We start from the raw sequence: 19,263 nt of genomic DNA on the forward strand, positions 1-19,263 counted from the left end.
CAAGATTTAACAAGTTTTAGAACTTGGTTATTCCTTTAAGAGGTTTTACAAAAAATGTCTTTTCATCTTGGTGTTTTTTTAAAATTCAAATTAAATGAGTGACATTTTGAATTCCTCTCACAAGGAAGAAAGCGTTATCAGAATGCAGCCCCCCAGCCGAGATAATTGGACCTCTCTGCCAAGCGGCTACGGTGACAGGAAGCGAGCGGTGGCGATGCGGCACGCTCGACGTTAAAAGCTTGCAGCTGTTTGAGCGGCGCGTGCACAAAACCATCAGCGTGCGATTTTCGGAGCAGCCCCAACCGACCGCTAGCTCGCTCGGCTTACTTTGCGGTGCCTGTGCAACCCGAGTGGTAGACTACTGCACAACTCATCATGACAAAACGCACGCACACACGCATACACACACACACACACACACTCACACACGCTATAGTGGGTCTGTATGCTGCGTTAGCACTTAGGCCTTAATCACATGGCCTCTTCTAGGGAGCGCATTTAGCAAGCAGCACAAACCGTCTGTTGGAATGCGCGACTCACTTCGATCCGGAATGTTGAAATATGTAGGCGACCACAAGCGTGATGTCAAAGTAAAATTCAATTTTATTTGTCAATTTCTCAAATCTGCTTGCCATACAAGATACCAAAATTCCGTTTCCTACTCTGCCATGCGCAGACAACAATTGACAACAATAAAGTGCAAATGCACAGAACCGTCCTGACCTGAAATAATGCTCGACGAAAGTTAAACTGACAATTAAGACCTAGCATACAATGAAATGTTCAAAGAAGCAGCAAATAGTGATATCAATATAAACAACGGTAAAAATATAAAAGGTAAAAAGGTAAAGGATAAAATGGGTAAAAAAATAAAAATTAAAAAAACAGCATTTAATTTACTTTGTCGGTATTTTACAGGAACGTCAAGGGGTTAAAATTGATTGTCTACTAAATACCACTAGCAATTTCTTTGTCCTTAGTGTGTATAGTTTTCATGTAATTTTACGGCCACTTAAAAAGTCAGTTGCATTATTTGCTGTCCGTTGAAGCAATCCAATCATAACCTGATATCCGGTCGCCATGACAATCCCCTTTTTATATTTCTCGTCTGCCCGTCAATGGTGTTCTCAGCGGCAATCAGCCCCTGATTTTCTAAAGCATTCTTTCACACATGGCATCCGGTGGCTTTCGGCTTTACCTCATCATCAGGCACAGACACGTCTCATTTATTTATGTTGTTGTTGCATCCCGGGGAATTACATGCCACAAGTTGAAATAAGTCTCTCGCATACCACAAAAGCGTGCACAAAAGCATCACTGGAATCACGGCAGCAGACTGACACCCGAGAGACGCTCAATGACTGAGTCAGACAGGCAGTCTTGCTATGCAGTCATCTTGTGTTTGTTGATGCTGCAGAGAGGTTGCGTTCCTCCGTTTAAGCCTCATCAAGTCTTAACTTGTCACCATGCAGCACCTTCTATAACACTTAATCAACATGCGGAGAGTAAGAGACTCTGGCTGTCCTTGTTATCTGTGAGGCGCAGCTGTCCCTTACTGTGACGCGCACACACACAAAAACTCCATACGAGGAACGCAATTGTGCAAAAGACATGTGAAACAACACCATTGGATTCTGCGAATAGAGGAAAGCATGAGCCCATCAAGTTCTTCAATACAGTAAACACTTGCCTGTATCGCGGTTAATTTATCTCGAGTTCTCAATTTCCCAGATTTTTCGTCATGCTCTGTGTTCTGCATTCTTATTGGCTAAACAGTTGCCACGCCCCTTTTCTGCTTGTCTGCCTGTGCATCAATGAGATTGTGGTCTGAGTTTATAGCTGGTTGGTTGGAACCGTAGAGTCGTAGAGGCTGTGGATTTCCTGTGGTGTGTCTCGGGCAAGTACAGCATGGCTGCGCCCATCTCTCTCCATGCTAACATACTTACATACAAAACAGCTTGATGAATCAACATTATGTATGCGCAAATCTTTATTACTTTCAAAATTCTCTAAAAGGCATTGTGTCAACAAAACACCACAAAATCAGCGAAAGACAGAGGAAGTTGCTTTCTATTGCCAACAAAGATGGATACTAGACCCACTAAACTTGCTCTGGAGCCAAACGCCGGCCTTTGGCACTCCCAAGTAGCTCTCTGGTGCTTTTTCCAAAATATTTGATAATGGTAAAATATATCGCTTCTGTTGGACACAACCGAAGGTAAATGCCGTTTTCCACAACAGCCTCTTTATAGCTGCAAAGTATTATGTAAAGTAAAGTAGGTTATTTCCTTAATCCATAGAGTTGTACAATAAAACGACGAGATTATTTTTAAAATTATTATTTGACAGTCCCAAGTTATTTCTAAAAATATAAATAAAATACAGTTCATAAAGTACATTACTTTTATATGTTAAACAAACAATTGAGCCTTTAAATTGGGGTTGTTCTTGAGTAACAAATGAATAAATCAAAACAGGTTTTTACTTCGTGGGTTTCTGCTATCTGTATACGACAATTCCGGTTAATGCACGCTCAATTTTCAAGGAATTTTGGGGGAATTTTGTTACAGGCCTCAACCCTGCAACCAATCTATATGCATCTGCGATCAAATTTACATTTGTTTGAGAAGGCGAACAAAACGCAACATTTTTCTATTCATTTCTTACATGCTTCATGTTTGTAGACCTAATACACATTTCTACCAGCTCAGTAGCCTAGATGGTAGGGCGCCCGCTTTGAGACTGGGAGGTCGCTGGTTCGCGCCTCGGCCGAGTCATACCTAAGACTTATAACATTGGTAAAATGGCGGCGCCCTCTGTTGGCTGCGGCTGCATCGGCTCGCTACAACGGGTCAGGTGTATCAACATTTCGTTCTGTGTACATTGTTACAAAGAATGACAATACAAAGGAAATTATTATTATTATTATTGATGTTATTATTTGAAAAAACGCAAAATGTTGTTTGATTTTTTACCACTAGATGGCAGTAAACAATATACAATATACAATGTACTTTTAAGTTTACCTTTTAGTTTAGTTTGTTTTCGTTTGAAAGCTGCCCTATGGTACTCTGCCCCAAACAAGGGCGCTAAAAAATCCTGTTTGTGTGACCAAACATAAAACTTCACACCAATGCAAACAGTGCAAAGGTTTGTGTGGATCCTTGCCTTTTGTGTTGGTTGACTCGTTGATGGATTGATTTAACAGCAGTTTTTATTTTCTTCAAGTATTTTTATAATCTTTTGAACATCTTGACTGATGTGTCAGTGTTCGTACGGGTGCTTGCAAACCTTGACCATGCTTGAATTTATATGCTGTGTAATTGATTATTTTTTCAAACCTGTGCTAAAATAGTTCATTTGACTATTTTGTTGTAACGTTATGTTCTGCAAAAATATAATGACAAAAGAAGAAGCATTAATGTAAGGTGTAATAGGTAATCATCTATTTATTTTTACCATCTTCTTTTTTTCACCTTGATTAGGAAGTTTTATGTAGTAAATGTTATCCGATTTTTTTTATTATTATCCAACAGTGCTGTTATCATATTGTCTTTAGTGATATCAAATCAAGAAAGCTGTTGTCAAGGCCTTTAAATAAATATATGACTCAATGTGGTTTGTTGAATTTTGACCAGAGTGACGTCTCAAAAAATGAAAATACATTTCCTGATCATTTTCTTACTCTATTTGGTTTATGTGACAATTAAATAGCAGATCTAGAATCTTAACATCCTTTAAAACGAGTGAGAACTCTGGTTCGTCCTATTTGGTATTTAACCTAAAATTAAGCGAAAATATATTTTCTTATTAGCTTTCACTGACATTCGTAATAACAAATCTTAAAAGCTGTAATCATGGCCTCTATTCAAGCTAGGACTCAATCTGGTTTCTTACGAATTTATTTACATACATGTTGTTCGGATGCGCCAAAATATTTTAAAACGATTTTTTTCAAGAGCTAATAATCATATGTCTTGATAAATGCTTACGTAAGATTGGTTGCTCTGCAAAATAAATGATTCACACTGGATTTCTTCTTTTAACGGTACTGGAAAACTCTAAAATTGGCTTTGAAAGTCCTCAATGTGCATCAATCTGGCAAAAAGGTGTATGAACACTGATACTAGGGTTAATTGAAAATGTAAATACACATTGGTGGAACTTTCATATGATCATAAACAATCAAAAGTCAACTTTATCCTATATGCAATGTCAACAATAAGTATTTACAGTATGTCACGGCAGGGTAGAAAACAAACTGCACATGGCTTCTTGATGCTCCTTTCGTCATGCTTACAATCAGGTCTCGTAGGAGCAATTAGCAGCCCCGCCCTCCACGTTACTCAGCGCTCCAAAACATCTGGAATGCTATTTGCAGCTGCATGTGCTTGCATGCGCATTTTTTGTTCTTAAACCACATTTTTTTGTTTGCTGGAGTTTATTAGCATTGTGGAGCAACCCATCCTCAAAAATGTTTCTGCTTTAAAAACATGTCAACATCTGTTTTATGTACTTTTATTTTGGATGGATGAGATCGTGTGTCCCTTGACAATTAAATGCCTTGTTTTGTTCTAGTGCATGCAGAGTTTGACAACTTACGGAATTATCTTGCTAGCATTCAGATCAGAACAGAATTTATGAAGATGTATGCATAGATATATGATTTATGGATTTTTCATTTGGAGGGGTTCCGTTTCATCACAAGAGTTGAAATGAGACAGTGTCGCATCTCGTTGTCTCGCAAACAGTTTGTACACGCTCGTCCCGGAGCAGCTGCGCTTTCATATGCTGTGCTATACGACTCGCTACAAGCATCCTGTATTTTTTCACTGGTCGTTCCAAAATAAATGGTTTCCTTGAATCGAATTTGATGTGATTTATTGCTACCGTCCCTCATCTCGACAACCTTTTTGGGGACGGTGAAGGAAAACAAGTCCATAAAAGCAAGCTTGAATGACTATCCCTAAAGTTTGTGTTTTATAGATGTGCTTTTTCATCTTTTTGATCATTTGGGTTGGCATTTGGAATGTTTTTAAAATAGTCCTTGTCTCACTTTCCCCTTTTTCATGCCACACTAACAGAAAACCGCGAGGGCTAGTATAAAATCACTCTCCACCCCCTTTGCCCGATTCCTAATGTATTATTTTTTAGGAATAGGTGGGTATGATTACTAGGTATTGGTGTTGATGCCAGCCTTTATTTTAAAGTATTGGTCCGATGTTGGATGTCCGATGCCTTCTAGTAGCCATCAAACGATCAGAAACCTGAAATTAAGAGAATGATAAATTTTCAATAACTCAATGTGTTAATAGGGAGAACTATGTTGAGATTCAAAGGTATTTTTCAAGAAACTTTGTTATCATATAAAGAGGGACGAGTATTACATCCACATATGATATTGGTATGGAGTATCAGGACCACGGTTTGGTATCATTATCAGAATCCGTAATATCCCTAATTGTTTTACTCAGAATCCAAGCTAAAATTTTTGAAATATTTAGACAGAAAGATATATGGTAATTACCAGCTTTTTTTTTAGCAAAGTAAAAGTTAACTGTCAGACAATTTTACAAAGAGTAATGTTATTTGCTTGACTGTGAAGTTTGTTTGAATATGTAGAAACACATTATAATGTTTACAAATAATTAGTTGGTAGCACATGTCAATTTTGGTACAAAAGCTGCTTAAGAATACACAACGGGCCTTTTTTTTTTTTTTTTCAGAATGATGCATGATGGGAAATCCACAGGCGGCAGATGCATATGCACAGTAGCATCAAACCGCTCGTTTCGTTTGCAACGGAAAAAAACATACCAAGATAGAGGCTACCGCGGCGAACTCGTTAGACTTGATTGATTTGCCGTTTCATGATAGTCGGTGCTTACCGGATCATACCATAATTGACAAATTTGCGTTTTTCTGTACAGATTTTCTTGTACGTCATACACGTCTTAAAATGCATAATAAACATACTTTGTACGGCAAAAACGTACAGGTTGCCAGGTATGGTATTGTGTAGTGCAGGATTTGCCAACCTTTTTGAAGCTGAAAGCTTTTGTTACTGATGGGTGCGTAGGGCTACTATTATGGTATGCATTTCTAAAAATAACTTGATAGTACTATATTATGTTATTACTATGTTATTACCAGATTGTTATTCAGTGTTAAAAAGGCTCAGTCAACCACTTAACTGGATTTCTAACTGGCATGATGTTTTCTTGGAAATCACAATGACCGCTGGAGATTTTTAGAACCAGTTTCTGGGCTATTTAGGTGGCCTTGTGGGGCACTACGTGCTTGCAGGCCCCATGTTGGAGTCCCCTGTTGTGGTGCAACCCAAAACGAGTCCTAAAAAGCAGGAGGAAGAACACCAACAATGGAGACTAAAAGTGGCCAAAAAGAACAAATTTTCCTCTTTTTTTGTCCAGCCTTTCGTGAGGTTTAGTTTTTTTTGTTTTTGTTTTTTTAATCAATATTATTATTTTATTATTTTTTTTATGAAGTTTTTGCCACAGGATGCGCTAATACATACTGTCCCTTTAATGTATTTAGGGGTTTAATTTAATGTAATACATAATGTGGTAAGGCGCCCGCTTTGAGACTGGGAGGTTCGGGTTCGCGCCCCGGCCGAGTCATTCCTAAGACTTAAAAAGTGGTCGGCGGCGCCCTCTCTTGGCTGCGGCTGCATCGGGTCAGATGCAATCGACATTTCGTTCTGTGTACATTGTTACACAGAATGACAATACAAGGAAATTATTATTATTATTATTATTATGTGTCTTTGTTGTATTTGTTTTATCAAGATAAGTATTTTGTTGTATCAGCACAATTATTTATTTATTTATTTATTTATTTAAAATCTGACTTGCCAAATTATTTAAATTGGGACATATATAAGGTATTTATCTCAATGTTGTAGATTATTTTATTGTTTTTTTTTTTTTTTAATTTATATTCTTTCATCAATTTACCTGATTGCTTGTAAATGTATTTCTTTTGTGTCAATATTATTTAAACATTTTTATTCACACATTCACAGTTATTTTTTTCCATATTATCATTTAGGTTTTTATTTGTTTCTAAAAAAAACAATCAAGAGATTTTCTGTCACTCCTTGTTCTCTCTGCTGCCCACAGTTTAGGATTGCATTGGTCAGCCACAAGACGCCAAAGTTATTTTTTTAGGATGACCTCGACATGTTAACACAACTATCCAAGCCATCCCTCAACACTGAAATTTTCATGAGTTTGCACTGTTTTTTCTTCATTTTTCAATGATGTATGGCGCAAAGGGTTACGGTTCCACAGGGAAGCTTTTTTATTTTATTTTTGTGCCCTTAATCTGGTGTGCATTTGTGTATGCTTGAGAATGACCACCACAAATTAGGGAACTCTCAGACTTGCTTAGAACGTAGATGGCGATTAAAGGGATGTTATCTTTGTCAGTGATTTTATATTACCGGGTAAAGTTGGGGATGCTTTGTCGAATTGTTGTTCTTTTTTTCCCCTGATCATTTTAACACTGCTCTGTTGCTGCTGTCTCATTAAACAGACTCTATCGTTTGATTTATTGCATTTCTATTTAGTACCTGTTCTCAATTTCCCTTTATTTGCAATGGATTCATGAGGGCATAATTGTATTGGGTATTTTGGTGGTTTGTTATGTCAACAATAAATTGAACTACTTTTAAAAGGACAGTGTATTATTTGACTACTAAATGTCTCTCTATGGTGTAGTGCAACCTATAACCAAATTGTACAAAGCACATGGACAAATACAAACTATGGCGATCAAAGTGGCCAAACCCACACCTCTTTTCTTCTCATTTTTTGCTCAGCCTTTTTGAGGTTTTTGGTTACTAGTAGCAGCAAGATGGTGGACAGTTATGTCAGCTGCCTTTGGATGAGGCTCATGTTATGTAAAATAAATGCTAATTTCTCAACCTACGAGTATTTGGAAAAAAAAACATGTTTATGTGATAGTTTATGTATCTTGTACGCATTAAAATAAATTAGTTTTCTTTAATGAATTAAATTTCTTTAATGTTTTTTTTTCTTAAACCACAATTAGGCACTTATTCGGGAGACTCCAATGTGGTGTCTGTGGTGGGCATTTTTATTTAGTACTTGTTCTCGATTTCCATTTATTTAGAATGTTTTTATGAAGGCATATTTTTATTTGGTATTTTGGCATTCCTCCGACAGAGAGCACAGGTGTTCGCGCACCAATTCTGAGAATAGCTCTCGAGTACTGCTTCAAAATAATTTTCCAGTATAATTTCAAAGTAGGGCAGCACGGCAGCACAGTGGTTAGCGCAGTTATGACGTCATGAGATCGAACCTTCCTGTGTGGAGTTTGCATGTTCTCCCCGTGCTTGCGTGGGTTTCCTCCTGGCACTCCGGTCTCCTCCCACATTCCAAAAAAATGCATGTCAGGTTAATTAGCCAGTTCAAATTGTCCCTAGGTGTGAATGAGCGAGTGAGTTGTCTGTCTCTGTGTGCCCTGCGACTGGCTGGGAACTGGTTCGGGGTGTCCCCTCCCTGCCCACTGCCCGAAAACAGCTGGGATGGTCTCCAGCACCCGCGCGACCTGACCCTACTGAGGATAAGCGGTGCAGATAATGAATGAATGAATGAATGTATATAATTATTAAATATAGTTAGCGCTGTGCGCTAACCACCCAGCCTCTTGGTGCAGAGGTCCAGTGTTCAATTCCAGCTACTGTGGCTCCCTGTGCGGAGTTTGCATGTTTTCTCTGTGCCTGGGTGGGTTTCTTCCCGGCACTCCGGTTTCCACCCACATCCCCAAAACATGCATATCAGGTTATTTGGCTGGTCCAAATTTTCCCTAGGTGAGGACAACCGAGTGGCTGTATGTCTCTGTGCGCCATGCGGCTGGCTGGCAACTGGTTCAGGGTCTTCCTTGCCTACTGCCCGAAGATAGCTGGGATGGGCTCCAGCACCCCCGCAACCCTAGTGAGGATAAGCTGCGCAGAAAATGGATGAAGGGATTTTATAAAATCAGTAAACATCACACAGTGAAATAACATGCACTAAAGAATTAGCTTTTGTCTAGCACCCCGCACAGCCCTTGTGTGGATAAGCGGTGCATATAATGGATGAATTGATGAATTTTTTAAGTCAAATCTATTTGACCCTACTTCTAATAATTAACCTGGTAACTAGATATTAGTAACATGATCAGTTAATTTAGAAATATAACTGTGCTCTTTGCGCTAATTAGTAACAAAAAGTAGCTGTTAGCTTAAAAAAGATTGTAGACACCTACACTAAATAATATACAATGTATTCTCAAAGGCAGTTATCTTGTTTAATTAAACAGCAGTTTTTATTTTCTTCAAGTATTTTCTATAATCTTTTGAACATCTTGACTGATGTGTCAGTGTTCGTACGGGTGCTTGCAAACCTTGAAAATGCTTGAATTTATATGCTGTGTTTTCATAGATTGAACGGTGCTTGAATTTTGGGTTAACTGATTGTAAATGCTCTGAATTGTTTCCATGTTTCACCACAAGTCTACTTAAACGCCATGCCGACACTACTCTGGTGGGTTTGCTATGCTATACCATTTTTCCCTTGTGATGAATGGCTGTTGTTAGGTCATATGAAATGTCATTGCCCCCTTTGGGTTGAGCCTAAGGAGACAGGTGTATGCTACACCTAAACTGGGCACTATGAAACGTGTATTACATCAAGGATTCTGTATCAATTAGGGACATTCGTTATGGGCCATCTAAAAATAAGGGTAGCGTTTTCAAGTGGTCATCTTCATTTATTTTTGTATAGCCCTTAATCAAAAAGAGTCTCAAAGGGCTGCACAGGTTATTGCACAGACTATTATTTCAGACTATTATTACACCATCCCCTGATCTGAAACCAACATGAGGGCAAGGAAAAACTCAAAAACCTCAACATGAGGAAAATGAAGAAACCTTGAGAAGGGACTGCACATGTGGTAACCCCCCTTTCAGGATGACCAGGCTGCAATGGATGTTGCAATTACAAATAGTACAGAGATATTGTCAACAAAAATATAGGTTATTCATATGCTATAGAGTAAAAGTGTGTTTTAAGCTTAGATTTAAACATTTCCACTGAGGTTGCAGATTGGATCTCAGGGGGTAGAGTATTCCACAGCACCGGTGCACGGATGGAGAACACTCTCGAACCTGCGGAACTGTTCTTGGCTCTTGGGATCACCAGTAGACCAGCGCTTTCAAAACGAAGGCTTCGGACCGGAACATAGGGGGAAATCAAATCTGAAAGATATGAGGAAGCAAGCCCATGTATGATTTTGTATAATACCAAGAGAACCTTGAAATCACATCTTAGGCTAACAGGGAGCCAATGCAGGTTAGCGAAAATCGGCGTAATGTGATCGGACGTTTGTAATGTGAAGAATTTTCTTCAACTGAAAATGTAATTTACAAATTAAGGTCACACACCTATATGGGGAGAGTCATAAACATTTTACACATGCAGGGTTGAAAGATTACTTAAAAAATTTAATCCGATACAGTTACTAGTTATCTGTTGAGAAATGTAATCTTTAATGTATTCTGAACACTATAGAAGTAACATAACTGGATTATTTCCATTACTTTTACATTACTCCATTGCCAAATCTACTTTATTACTATACATTAAATAATTAGGAAATTGGTCTTGGGTCGCTTGGAGGCGTTAACGCCCAGGGGAGTAATTTAGTGTCGAAGCACCCCTGAGTGCTCCATTTACTCAGAAATAAACTACGGACAAAAACAAAAGTGGTTTTTACCTGCAACACATTCTGACAAACATGAATTGGTGTATAACATGCCGGTCCATACAATCTGCGCAACAGATACGGCTCTCGAACGTAGCTCCTGCTTGTGTGCTAACCTATTTCATCTCTCTCTCTCTCTCTCTCTTGTGTCAGTGATTGAAATTATTACACAATTCGTCTATCGTGCATTTTGTATATGAAATAATGTTTTGAATAAAATGTAATCTTGCAACGTTATTCTTATTTTAACTAAATGTACCTGTAATTTGATTTTGTCTTTTTTCCATAACAGTAATGTAATACAATGTTTTTGTATCCTGATACTGTAACGGCGTTACATGTGATCTGTTACTCCCCAACCCTATACAACACATATTGTTCAGATCCGCAAAGATATTCGCAATTTACTCGATTTAAAAATCATATGTCTAGATAAATGCACACACAAGTTTAAAAAACGCATATGTCAACTGCAGATATATTTGTGGATCTGCAAAACACGTGATTCATGCCAGATTTCTTCGTGGTACTGGAGAAAATGAAAATTTCAATTTGGAAGTCCTTAAAAAGGACTTGAATCGGGAAATGAAAGAGATGTACGAACCCTGTTGTATAGATCATTTCTTCTTATTTGATTTTTTTTTTCTATATGTAGCTATACATTGTGTTTCCCACCCAGAAGTTTAACAGGCTTACCCTCCATTAACTCCAGATGTTGCAAAATATTCAGCAAAGTGAGAGCTTTTGGTTTGGAAAGTCCTTGCGCGGTGATGTTTTGGACAAGACGAGTCTTGTGCAGCTGGCCTGCTTCCCAAAGCAGGAAGACGGCAAAGTGCTTTGAGTGTCAGCTGAAGTGCAGCAAATGCTGCTTTTTACGAGTCGCGCTTGTCCTATTTGGACAAGCATCTTTTTGGCCTTGACTTTATGCTCATTTTTTTAGAATGTTTACAAGCAGTGGGTTAACATGTGCCAGATAAATGGAAGAAAAAGTGTGAACCTTTATGTCAGTGGTGTTTAAACTATGGTTCGGGGGCATTTGTGGCCCGCTGTGTATTCTTATGCAGCTTTTGTACCAAAATCGACATGTGCTACTAATTAATTAATTGTAAACATTATAATGTGTTTCTACATATTTAAACGAACTTCACAGTCAAGCAAATAACCTTACACTTTGTAAAATCGTCTTTGACAGTTAAATTTTACTTTGCTAAAAAGAAAAGCTGGTAATTACCATATATTTTTCTGTCTAAATATTTCCAAAATTTTAGCTTTAGGTTTCTGAGTAAAATAATTAGGGATATTACGGATTCTGATACTGATACCTAAACCGTGGTCCCGATAATCCATACCAATATCATTTGTGGATGTTATACTCTTCCCTCATTAAATGATAACAAAGTTTCTTGAAAAATACCTTTTAAATCTCAACATAGTTCTCCCTATTAACACATTGAGTTATTGAAAATGTATCATTCCCTTAATTTCAGGTTTCTGATCGTTTGATGGCTACTAGAAGGCATCGGACATCCAACACCGGACCAATACTTTATAATAACGGCTGGTATCAACACCAATGCCTAGTAATCATACTTACCTATTCCTAAAAAAATAATACATTAGGAATCGGGGAATTGGGGTGGAGAGTGATTTTATACTCGCCCTTGCGGTTTTCTGTTAGTGTGGCATGAAAAAGGGGAAAGTGAGACAAGGACTATTTTAAAAACACTCCAAATGCAGACCCAAATTCTCAAAAAGATGAAAAAGCACATCTAAAAACACATACTTTAGGGATAGTCATTCAAGCTTGCTTTTATGGACTTGGACCCTCGCGGTTTTCTGTTAGTGTGACATGAAAAAAGGGAAAGTAAGACAAGGACCATTATAAAAACACTCCAAATACCAACCCTAATTCTCAAAAAGATGAAAAAGCACATTTAAAAACACATATTTGCGTGCGCCACACAAGCAGTTTGAATGAGGCTGCAATGATGACTTAAGCCTGAAGATGGCGGTAGCGAGAAGGACATTTCTAAATTTTGGACAGCACCTTTGAATAAAGCCCTATACATTTTTAAACCTCTGTTTTGTGTAACAGTAATATACGTAATAGACTAATATAATTACTAATTCTTATTGTAATTTAAGTGTTTGTTTCTAGGGGAAAATTGTAGTATGTAGAATTTAGCTTTTTACTGCTTAACATAATTATCCCAGGACCCCTATCCCCAAAATGTCAATGTACTTGCTCCGTTTCACTTCAACCAATTTTGAATATTCCTTGATTTGTGTGCAAGAAGCAAATGATTCTGCTGTTGTCCTTAGTGTTGCAAGTCTGTGGCATCTAACATTTATTTATCTTTCTGGCTGCTAAGTATGCGGTGGAGAGTTGTATCAGCACGCTTATCACATATGAAGACACGAACAAATTGCTTTAAATGTTCAAATTCCTGACCTGATCCGAAAAACTTGGCAAACAATTTTTTCTTGGGCGGAGTTTCTGACTGGGGCTTTTACATGCAAAATACAAGAAGAATTTTTACAAAGCATCATACTCCACTGTTTCAAAAGCACTGTAAAACCGTAAAGACCATAAACTCACAAGACTGTTGGGTCAACAATAACTTAATTTGAATCAATGGTGTTTTAATATATTACTGTGGTTCATTTGACCCAGAAACCTTCAAATGGTTCGTCATTTAAATACTATACACTACTAGTATGTTTTTGTACTCCCCCAAAAACATAATTGAAAAAAATATTGAATACAAGTTTTTTTCTTACCATTTTTGCACCAACCTAAAAAACTAAATTAGTCATATTGGGGAGTACTCGCTCTGTCCTTGTCTGTCCTATCTCTCTCTCCCTGTCTATCTCTGTCTCTCTCCCTCTCAATGGATATATATATATATATATATATATATATATATATTATGCAAAAATGTGCCATTTCCCAACATATTTCATGTTCATGAAGACATTTTTTGTTATCTATTATAACGTGTGCCCGTGTGCCAGCAGATGCCAGGGAGCGATCGGCCAGGAGGTTCTCTGCAGAGGGTGTCTTTAACTACACCTCGCTGCTACTCAGCCCGGAGGACGACATGCTTTACGTGGGGGCCCGTGAGGCCCTCTTCGCCCTCAGCCTCTCCGACATAAGCAAGAGCAAGTTGCATAAGAATGTGAGTGTCTGGCAGACGTGTGTGCACGTGCAAAATACTGCAAGTTTTTGTCTATGCCACATAACAAAACAAGGTGACACAACAATCTATATTATACTCTGATTTTTTTCTTCCATTTTTCAATTTTAATTTCATACTGACATTTTCTTCCATGGGCAGCACGGCGGCGCAGTGGTTAGCGCTTGTGCGGCACAGTTCATGTCATGGGAACCTGTTGTGGGTTCAAATCCAGCTCCAGACTTCCTGTGCGGAGTTTGTATGTTCTCCCCGTGCTTGCGTGGGTTTCCTCCGGGCACTCCGGTTTCCTCCCACGTTCCAAAAACATGCATTTCAGGTGAATTGGCCGGTCCAAATTGTCCCTAGGTGTGAATGAGCGAATGAGTTGTCTGTCCCTGTGTGCCCTGCGATTGGCTGGCAACCAGTTCAGGGTGTCCCCTGCCCACTGCCCGGAGATGGCTGGGATGGGCTCCAGCCCCCCCGCGACCCTAATGAGGATAAGCAGTACGGCTGATGAGATGAGATGAGATTTTCTTCCATTATGATACAGTACTAATTATTTTTCTAGTCTGGCAGTGTCATACACATTTTAGCTCAGGGGTCGGGAACCTATGGCTCGCGAGCCATATATGGCTCTTTCTATGAGTATCTGTGGCTCAGAGACCAATTTGATTGCATGCAAAATTTCTCCATCTTGTTCAAAACCGGTATCGTCTATCCTATTCAGGTACAAGTAAAGCCAGACCAAAGCTAAATGTAATGGAAACACTTCGCAGTATATATAGGGCACGTTTTCACTACAATTTACAGTCAAGGTGTCACACAAAAAAAGGGGGGAAAAAAACTTGTTTTGGCTGTACAACGCTAAAGAATCCTTTATTTAAAAGTTCACTATATAATCTGTGTTCAGTGTTCAGATACTTTATGATGAATCCACAGAACTGTAAATACGCCAAAACACCGGAAGAGAACTTAGTCATTTGATTGGGTGAGTGGGAGGGATGGGTGGAGCTATGGAAAAAGTACAAGCATTCCCTCCCATCTCTCGCCAAAGGTAAGCACATAAGGCTCCCTATTCTCAGAATGTTGTGACGTTTTTGCAAAATAAATGCTTGCATCTGGTTTTGAAACCAATATGTATGAAAAAAAGGGTCAAAAGGAGTTTAATCGATCTTGAGTAATTGCAAGCAAGAGACAAGTTTAAAGTGGTCTGTTTGTTGAATTTGGGACAGGGGCTCTGGCATGATTCTCTTTTCATAATTTTTATCAAATCATCAAAAATAAATGTGCTGAAGACTAAGCTTTTGTCTGGGGCGCCGGTTTAGCAATTTAGTAAATTTGTCTCATAATATATGGTGTGGCTCTTCCCAAAATAAAATTAATATTTTTTGCTTTTATGGCTCTTTAAGTCAAAAAGGTTCCCGACCCCTGTTTTAGCTCAAGGGGCTCATGGTAGAAAAAGTGTGCCTTCAGCTGGAGGGCTGGGGGTCTTTTTGTAGGCTCACATTTTTGTGATGATTTAGGGGATGTAAGCTCATAAAACAAATATTTAGGGGTTTATATCCTCAATATTTGTCCCTTTACTAAGACTCTACGTTCAAACGTTTTTTGTTTTTTTAAGTTTTGGGAAATGTCCATTCTTTGGCAAACGCGAAGTTTGAAGGGTAGATGACATTTTTCAAATAGAAATATATATTAATTTAAAAACAACCACAACAACAATTGAAAACGGGAAGTGACAAAAATAGCCTACAAACACTCGTTTTAATGATTTAAAGGTCCCTCTTTTTTTAATGAAACCGTTTAACTGAGTATGAGAACTTCACTGTTAGACTATTATGGAACATAACTAAAGCTGATTAAAACTCCTGCAAAGACACTGGGATGCTTTTTTTTAAAGTTGTATTTTTCTTGCTGCCTTAAACAATGCGTCTGTGACATACTATTCTGCTGGATTTCCACAATGTTCTCTGGTTGATAAATGGTAGTCAGCAAATACAGCTACAGTGGGTGCTTTGCACGTGGCGTCTGGCTTTGGCCACTTGATTCAAGTGGACATATTGTTTGACATATTGTTTGGCGCAATGCAGCTCATTTTCCTCTTGTTCTTTTTTCATAAATTAGATGTGGGGGCCACATTTTACCCGTATGCCATGAAGCTTGACATGTTTTCAAATTGTTCTGTTGGATTGCCGCTTGCATAAAAAAGGTTAAAGATTTTTTAAAGATCACAAAGTTTGTATGGATAGTTCTGACTGTTTTTTGGGGTTTCAGCTGACGTGGGCTACGCCACTTGGAAAGAGAGAAGAGTGCAGCTTCAAAGGGAAGAGCCTCGAGGTAAGATGAGCCAAAACTGAAAACATATCAGCAGCCAAGCAGTTGATCAAGTTTTATTTTTCTTCTACAGCCTTATATATTTTGGGGGATCACATTCAGGTTTTTGTGCTTTAATAAATATTAAAATGGTTAAAAGCACACTGACTAATGGCAATTTGTGTCGATCAAGCAGTATTTAAAAAGGATGGTTAATTTTACCTTTAGATGGAGATTTTAATAGTTAATCAGACTTCCTTTTTTTGAACAGGATAAACATGTGTGACAAAAATGAAATCGAAATGGAACAAATTACATCTTCGATCCATTTGTTCTTTGAGATGTTTCAAACAAAATGTTGCATATTTTAGTAGCGTTGTTTTTTACACTGTGCCTCAAATTTCCTTGGCTCTTCTAAACCCACAACCCAATTTTGGGGGTTTTCCATAAAAAACCCATTTTACAGTGTTCTTTTTTGTCCAATGCAACCCCAAATTTTTCTCTTCTTTCTAAATAACTTATGGTCTGTGTATAATAATAATAATAACAATAATAATACATTTTATTTCAAAGCGCCTTTGAGGAGACCCAAGGTCGCTCTACACAAAATATAAAACAAGAATAAAATTAGAATGAAACAAACAAGCAATAAATACAAAAAATAAAAACAGAGTACACTTGAAAAAAAGGGGGGGCATATCTCATCCTTTGTGACGAATCTGCACAGCATGCACTTACTTCTACTTGAGTAATACTTTTCTGAAGTAACAGTACTTTTACTTACGTAACACACTATCACAAAGAACATGGTTACCAATCTATCAGTTCAACTCAAGTCAGGAAAATCAAATAAATTCTCATCTTGTTTGTCACGATAGAAGATGCACCGCTTCCTCTTTCCACCTCTATGTCCCTCACGTCAGACGTCGTTTCTGCTTCTCGCCGATAGCTCACAAGCTTTACAAACTTTCTCTCTGCTTAAATATTTTACTATTTGTATCTTGTAATCTGCACAATAGGATTTTCTTTTCGGTGCCATTTTGTTGAATTTCATTTCACTGCACTTAGCCGAAATGCTCTGCACTTCGAAGTGTGCACTTGATTTGAGGTACTCGGCCCAAGGTAAACCCATAGCTGTGTACTTCAGCCGAAATGCACTCTTGGGCCCGAAGGACGCAGTGCCGAAGTAAAACATCGGTTTTGAAGCTTTGAAGTTGTTCGGCAGGGTTCGGTCTTATATACCCGCCAGCCAGTTTGGGCCGGGCTGAATTCTATTCAGGCCCGAGCTTTAATTTTCCATAGGTATGGATGCATGTGTTAATAATGCTTGGATGTTTATGTCGGCCCCCTGAAAGGCTTACAATCAGTCCAGGGATTCTCCTGCCCACTGCCCGATGTTAGCTTGGAAGGGTGAGCGAGGACAAGTTGGCCGGAAATGAATCAATCAATTACTTGTATAAAACAACAAATATTGTTATCAATATAACACAATTAGTACACTGGACAACTTTCAACCAAAATTGGGTTATTCTTACTCTTAGTTTTAGTTAGAATCTAACCTACTGCTGAGCAAATTTACCAATCAGTCCAAGAAGTCAAGCACCTTTTAGCTCTAAATCAACAGCCGTAACCCTGAACAGGATAATTACTGTCAAAAACAGATGGAATTTGACCCTTGGCAGGATTGGTATTCATGTGAAACTGCTTGGAAGATTGGCAGCAAATGTACTGCACTTAGTGTAGTGTTATGCACACTGACCTTTTGCACTATGTCAGCTAATAAAGGTGATACGTAGTTTTTAAAATGGATGTATTGGGGGATGCCCACTATAGAGAGTTCAGAAGTTCACATTTTAGGATTCAGTATCTGTCATCTATTTGAAAGAACTGAAGTCAGTTATTTTGAAATGGGAAAATAATTGTTACCACTTGGTTGTTTTAATTTATTATTATTTTTTCTCGTTTAACACATTAAAGAGACGTTGTTTATTATGTAATGCGTCCTAGCGGTAAAAGAAACAAACAACTTCATTCATTAAAAAAACAATATTGATATAAATATTAAGCAAAAATATATGAACTATCGAAATTGGAAATACACATGGGTTGAGAAAGTTGTACTTATTATTGCACAATATGAGGCTCACCTTGAGGGAGCTGACATGATAGTCCTGTCTTGCTGCCCCCAAAACCTTGTGAAAGGCCAGGCAAAAGAATGAGAAGAAAATTTGTGCAGTTTGGTCACTTTGAGTCCCCGTAATTTGAATTCTTCCTTGTGCTTTATAGCACTAATTTTTGGTCGCCATACTCCAGGGGCCTCCAATGTGCCCCGTAGGCACAATGGTGCCCCCCTAAGGACAGCTGAGGTGCCAGCAGACTTGTTTTAAAAATAGCTCTCAAATTCTAAGTCATTGTGATTTTCTAGCCAAATGTTTTTAGTGGTTGACTAAATCTATTTAACCCTACTTCCAATAATTACTCTGGCAATAACATAGTAACAACATAATAATAACAAGAAAGTTTTATTTTACACATACACATCAAATCCTGTCCCTTTTGCACTAATCAGTTACAAAATAAACTCTTCCCAAATTGGCCAATTATTGGATAAACGCTTAACATTTTACTATGAAATCAGTTCTTTTGGAAATTGAAAATTGTTTTTACCACTTAGTGATTCTATTTTTATTTGATTTTCATTTTAACATGATAATTGAGTGATGTTTGTTTCTCCTCGTTTTCCCAAAATAATCCTACAAGATTTGTCCATTGTTTTCAATCAAAGTTAAAAAAATATTCAAAGGGACATTGTGTATTATTTGGTGCCTTATAGTGGTAAAAAATAGTTCATTCATAAAATATGTATATGAAACAGATTTTTAGGGCATTTTTCAAATTACTCGTGGGTCAAGAAATGTGTATTTCTTTTTTGTAACCAGTTACCAGGGAAAGCAATTATTTCTGCTACCGTATTTTCCGCACTATA

General features: G+C 38.0%; 1 protein-coding gene and 1 long non-coding RNA gene across 5 annotated transcripts in view; one reads left to right on the top strand and one right to left on the bottom strand.

Annotated features, from left to right (window-relative positions):
- Positions 1–19,263, bottom strand: part of LOC148368018 (uncharacterized) — a 532,004-nt gene that overhangs the window by 69,871 nt on the left and 442,870 nt on the right. The window lies entirely within an intron of this gene.
- The window catches only part of LOC148368019 (semaphorin-4B-like), a 104,611-nt gene that overhangs the window by 44,154 nt on the left and 41,194 nt on the right, over positions 1–19,263 (top strand). For 2 of the 3 annotated variants that reach the window (XM_088334731.1, XM_088334730.1), the window contains exons 3-4: positions 13,804–13,967; positions 16,239–16,301. In XM_088334731.1, coding sequence (XP_088190857.1) covers positions 13,804–13,967; positions 16,239–16,301 — 227 coding nt within the window. The remainder of the gene's footprint in view (positions 1–13,803; positions 13,968–16,238; positions 16,302–19,263) is intronic. The other variant, XM_088334732.1, reaches the window with a different exon arrangement.

The sequence above is a fragment of the Urocampus carinirostris genome, chromosome 4 (assembly GCF_059441175.1).
Source record: "Urocampus carinirostris isolate Australia breed hairy pipefish chromosome 4, RoL_Ucar_1.0, whole genome shotgun sequence".
In the NCBI taxonomy this organism is placed as follows: Eukaryota; Metazoa; Chordata; class Actinopteri; order Syngnathiformes; family Syngnathidae; genus Urocampus; species Urocampus carinirostris.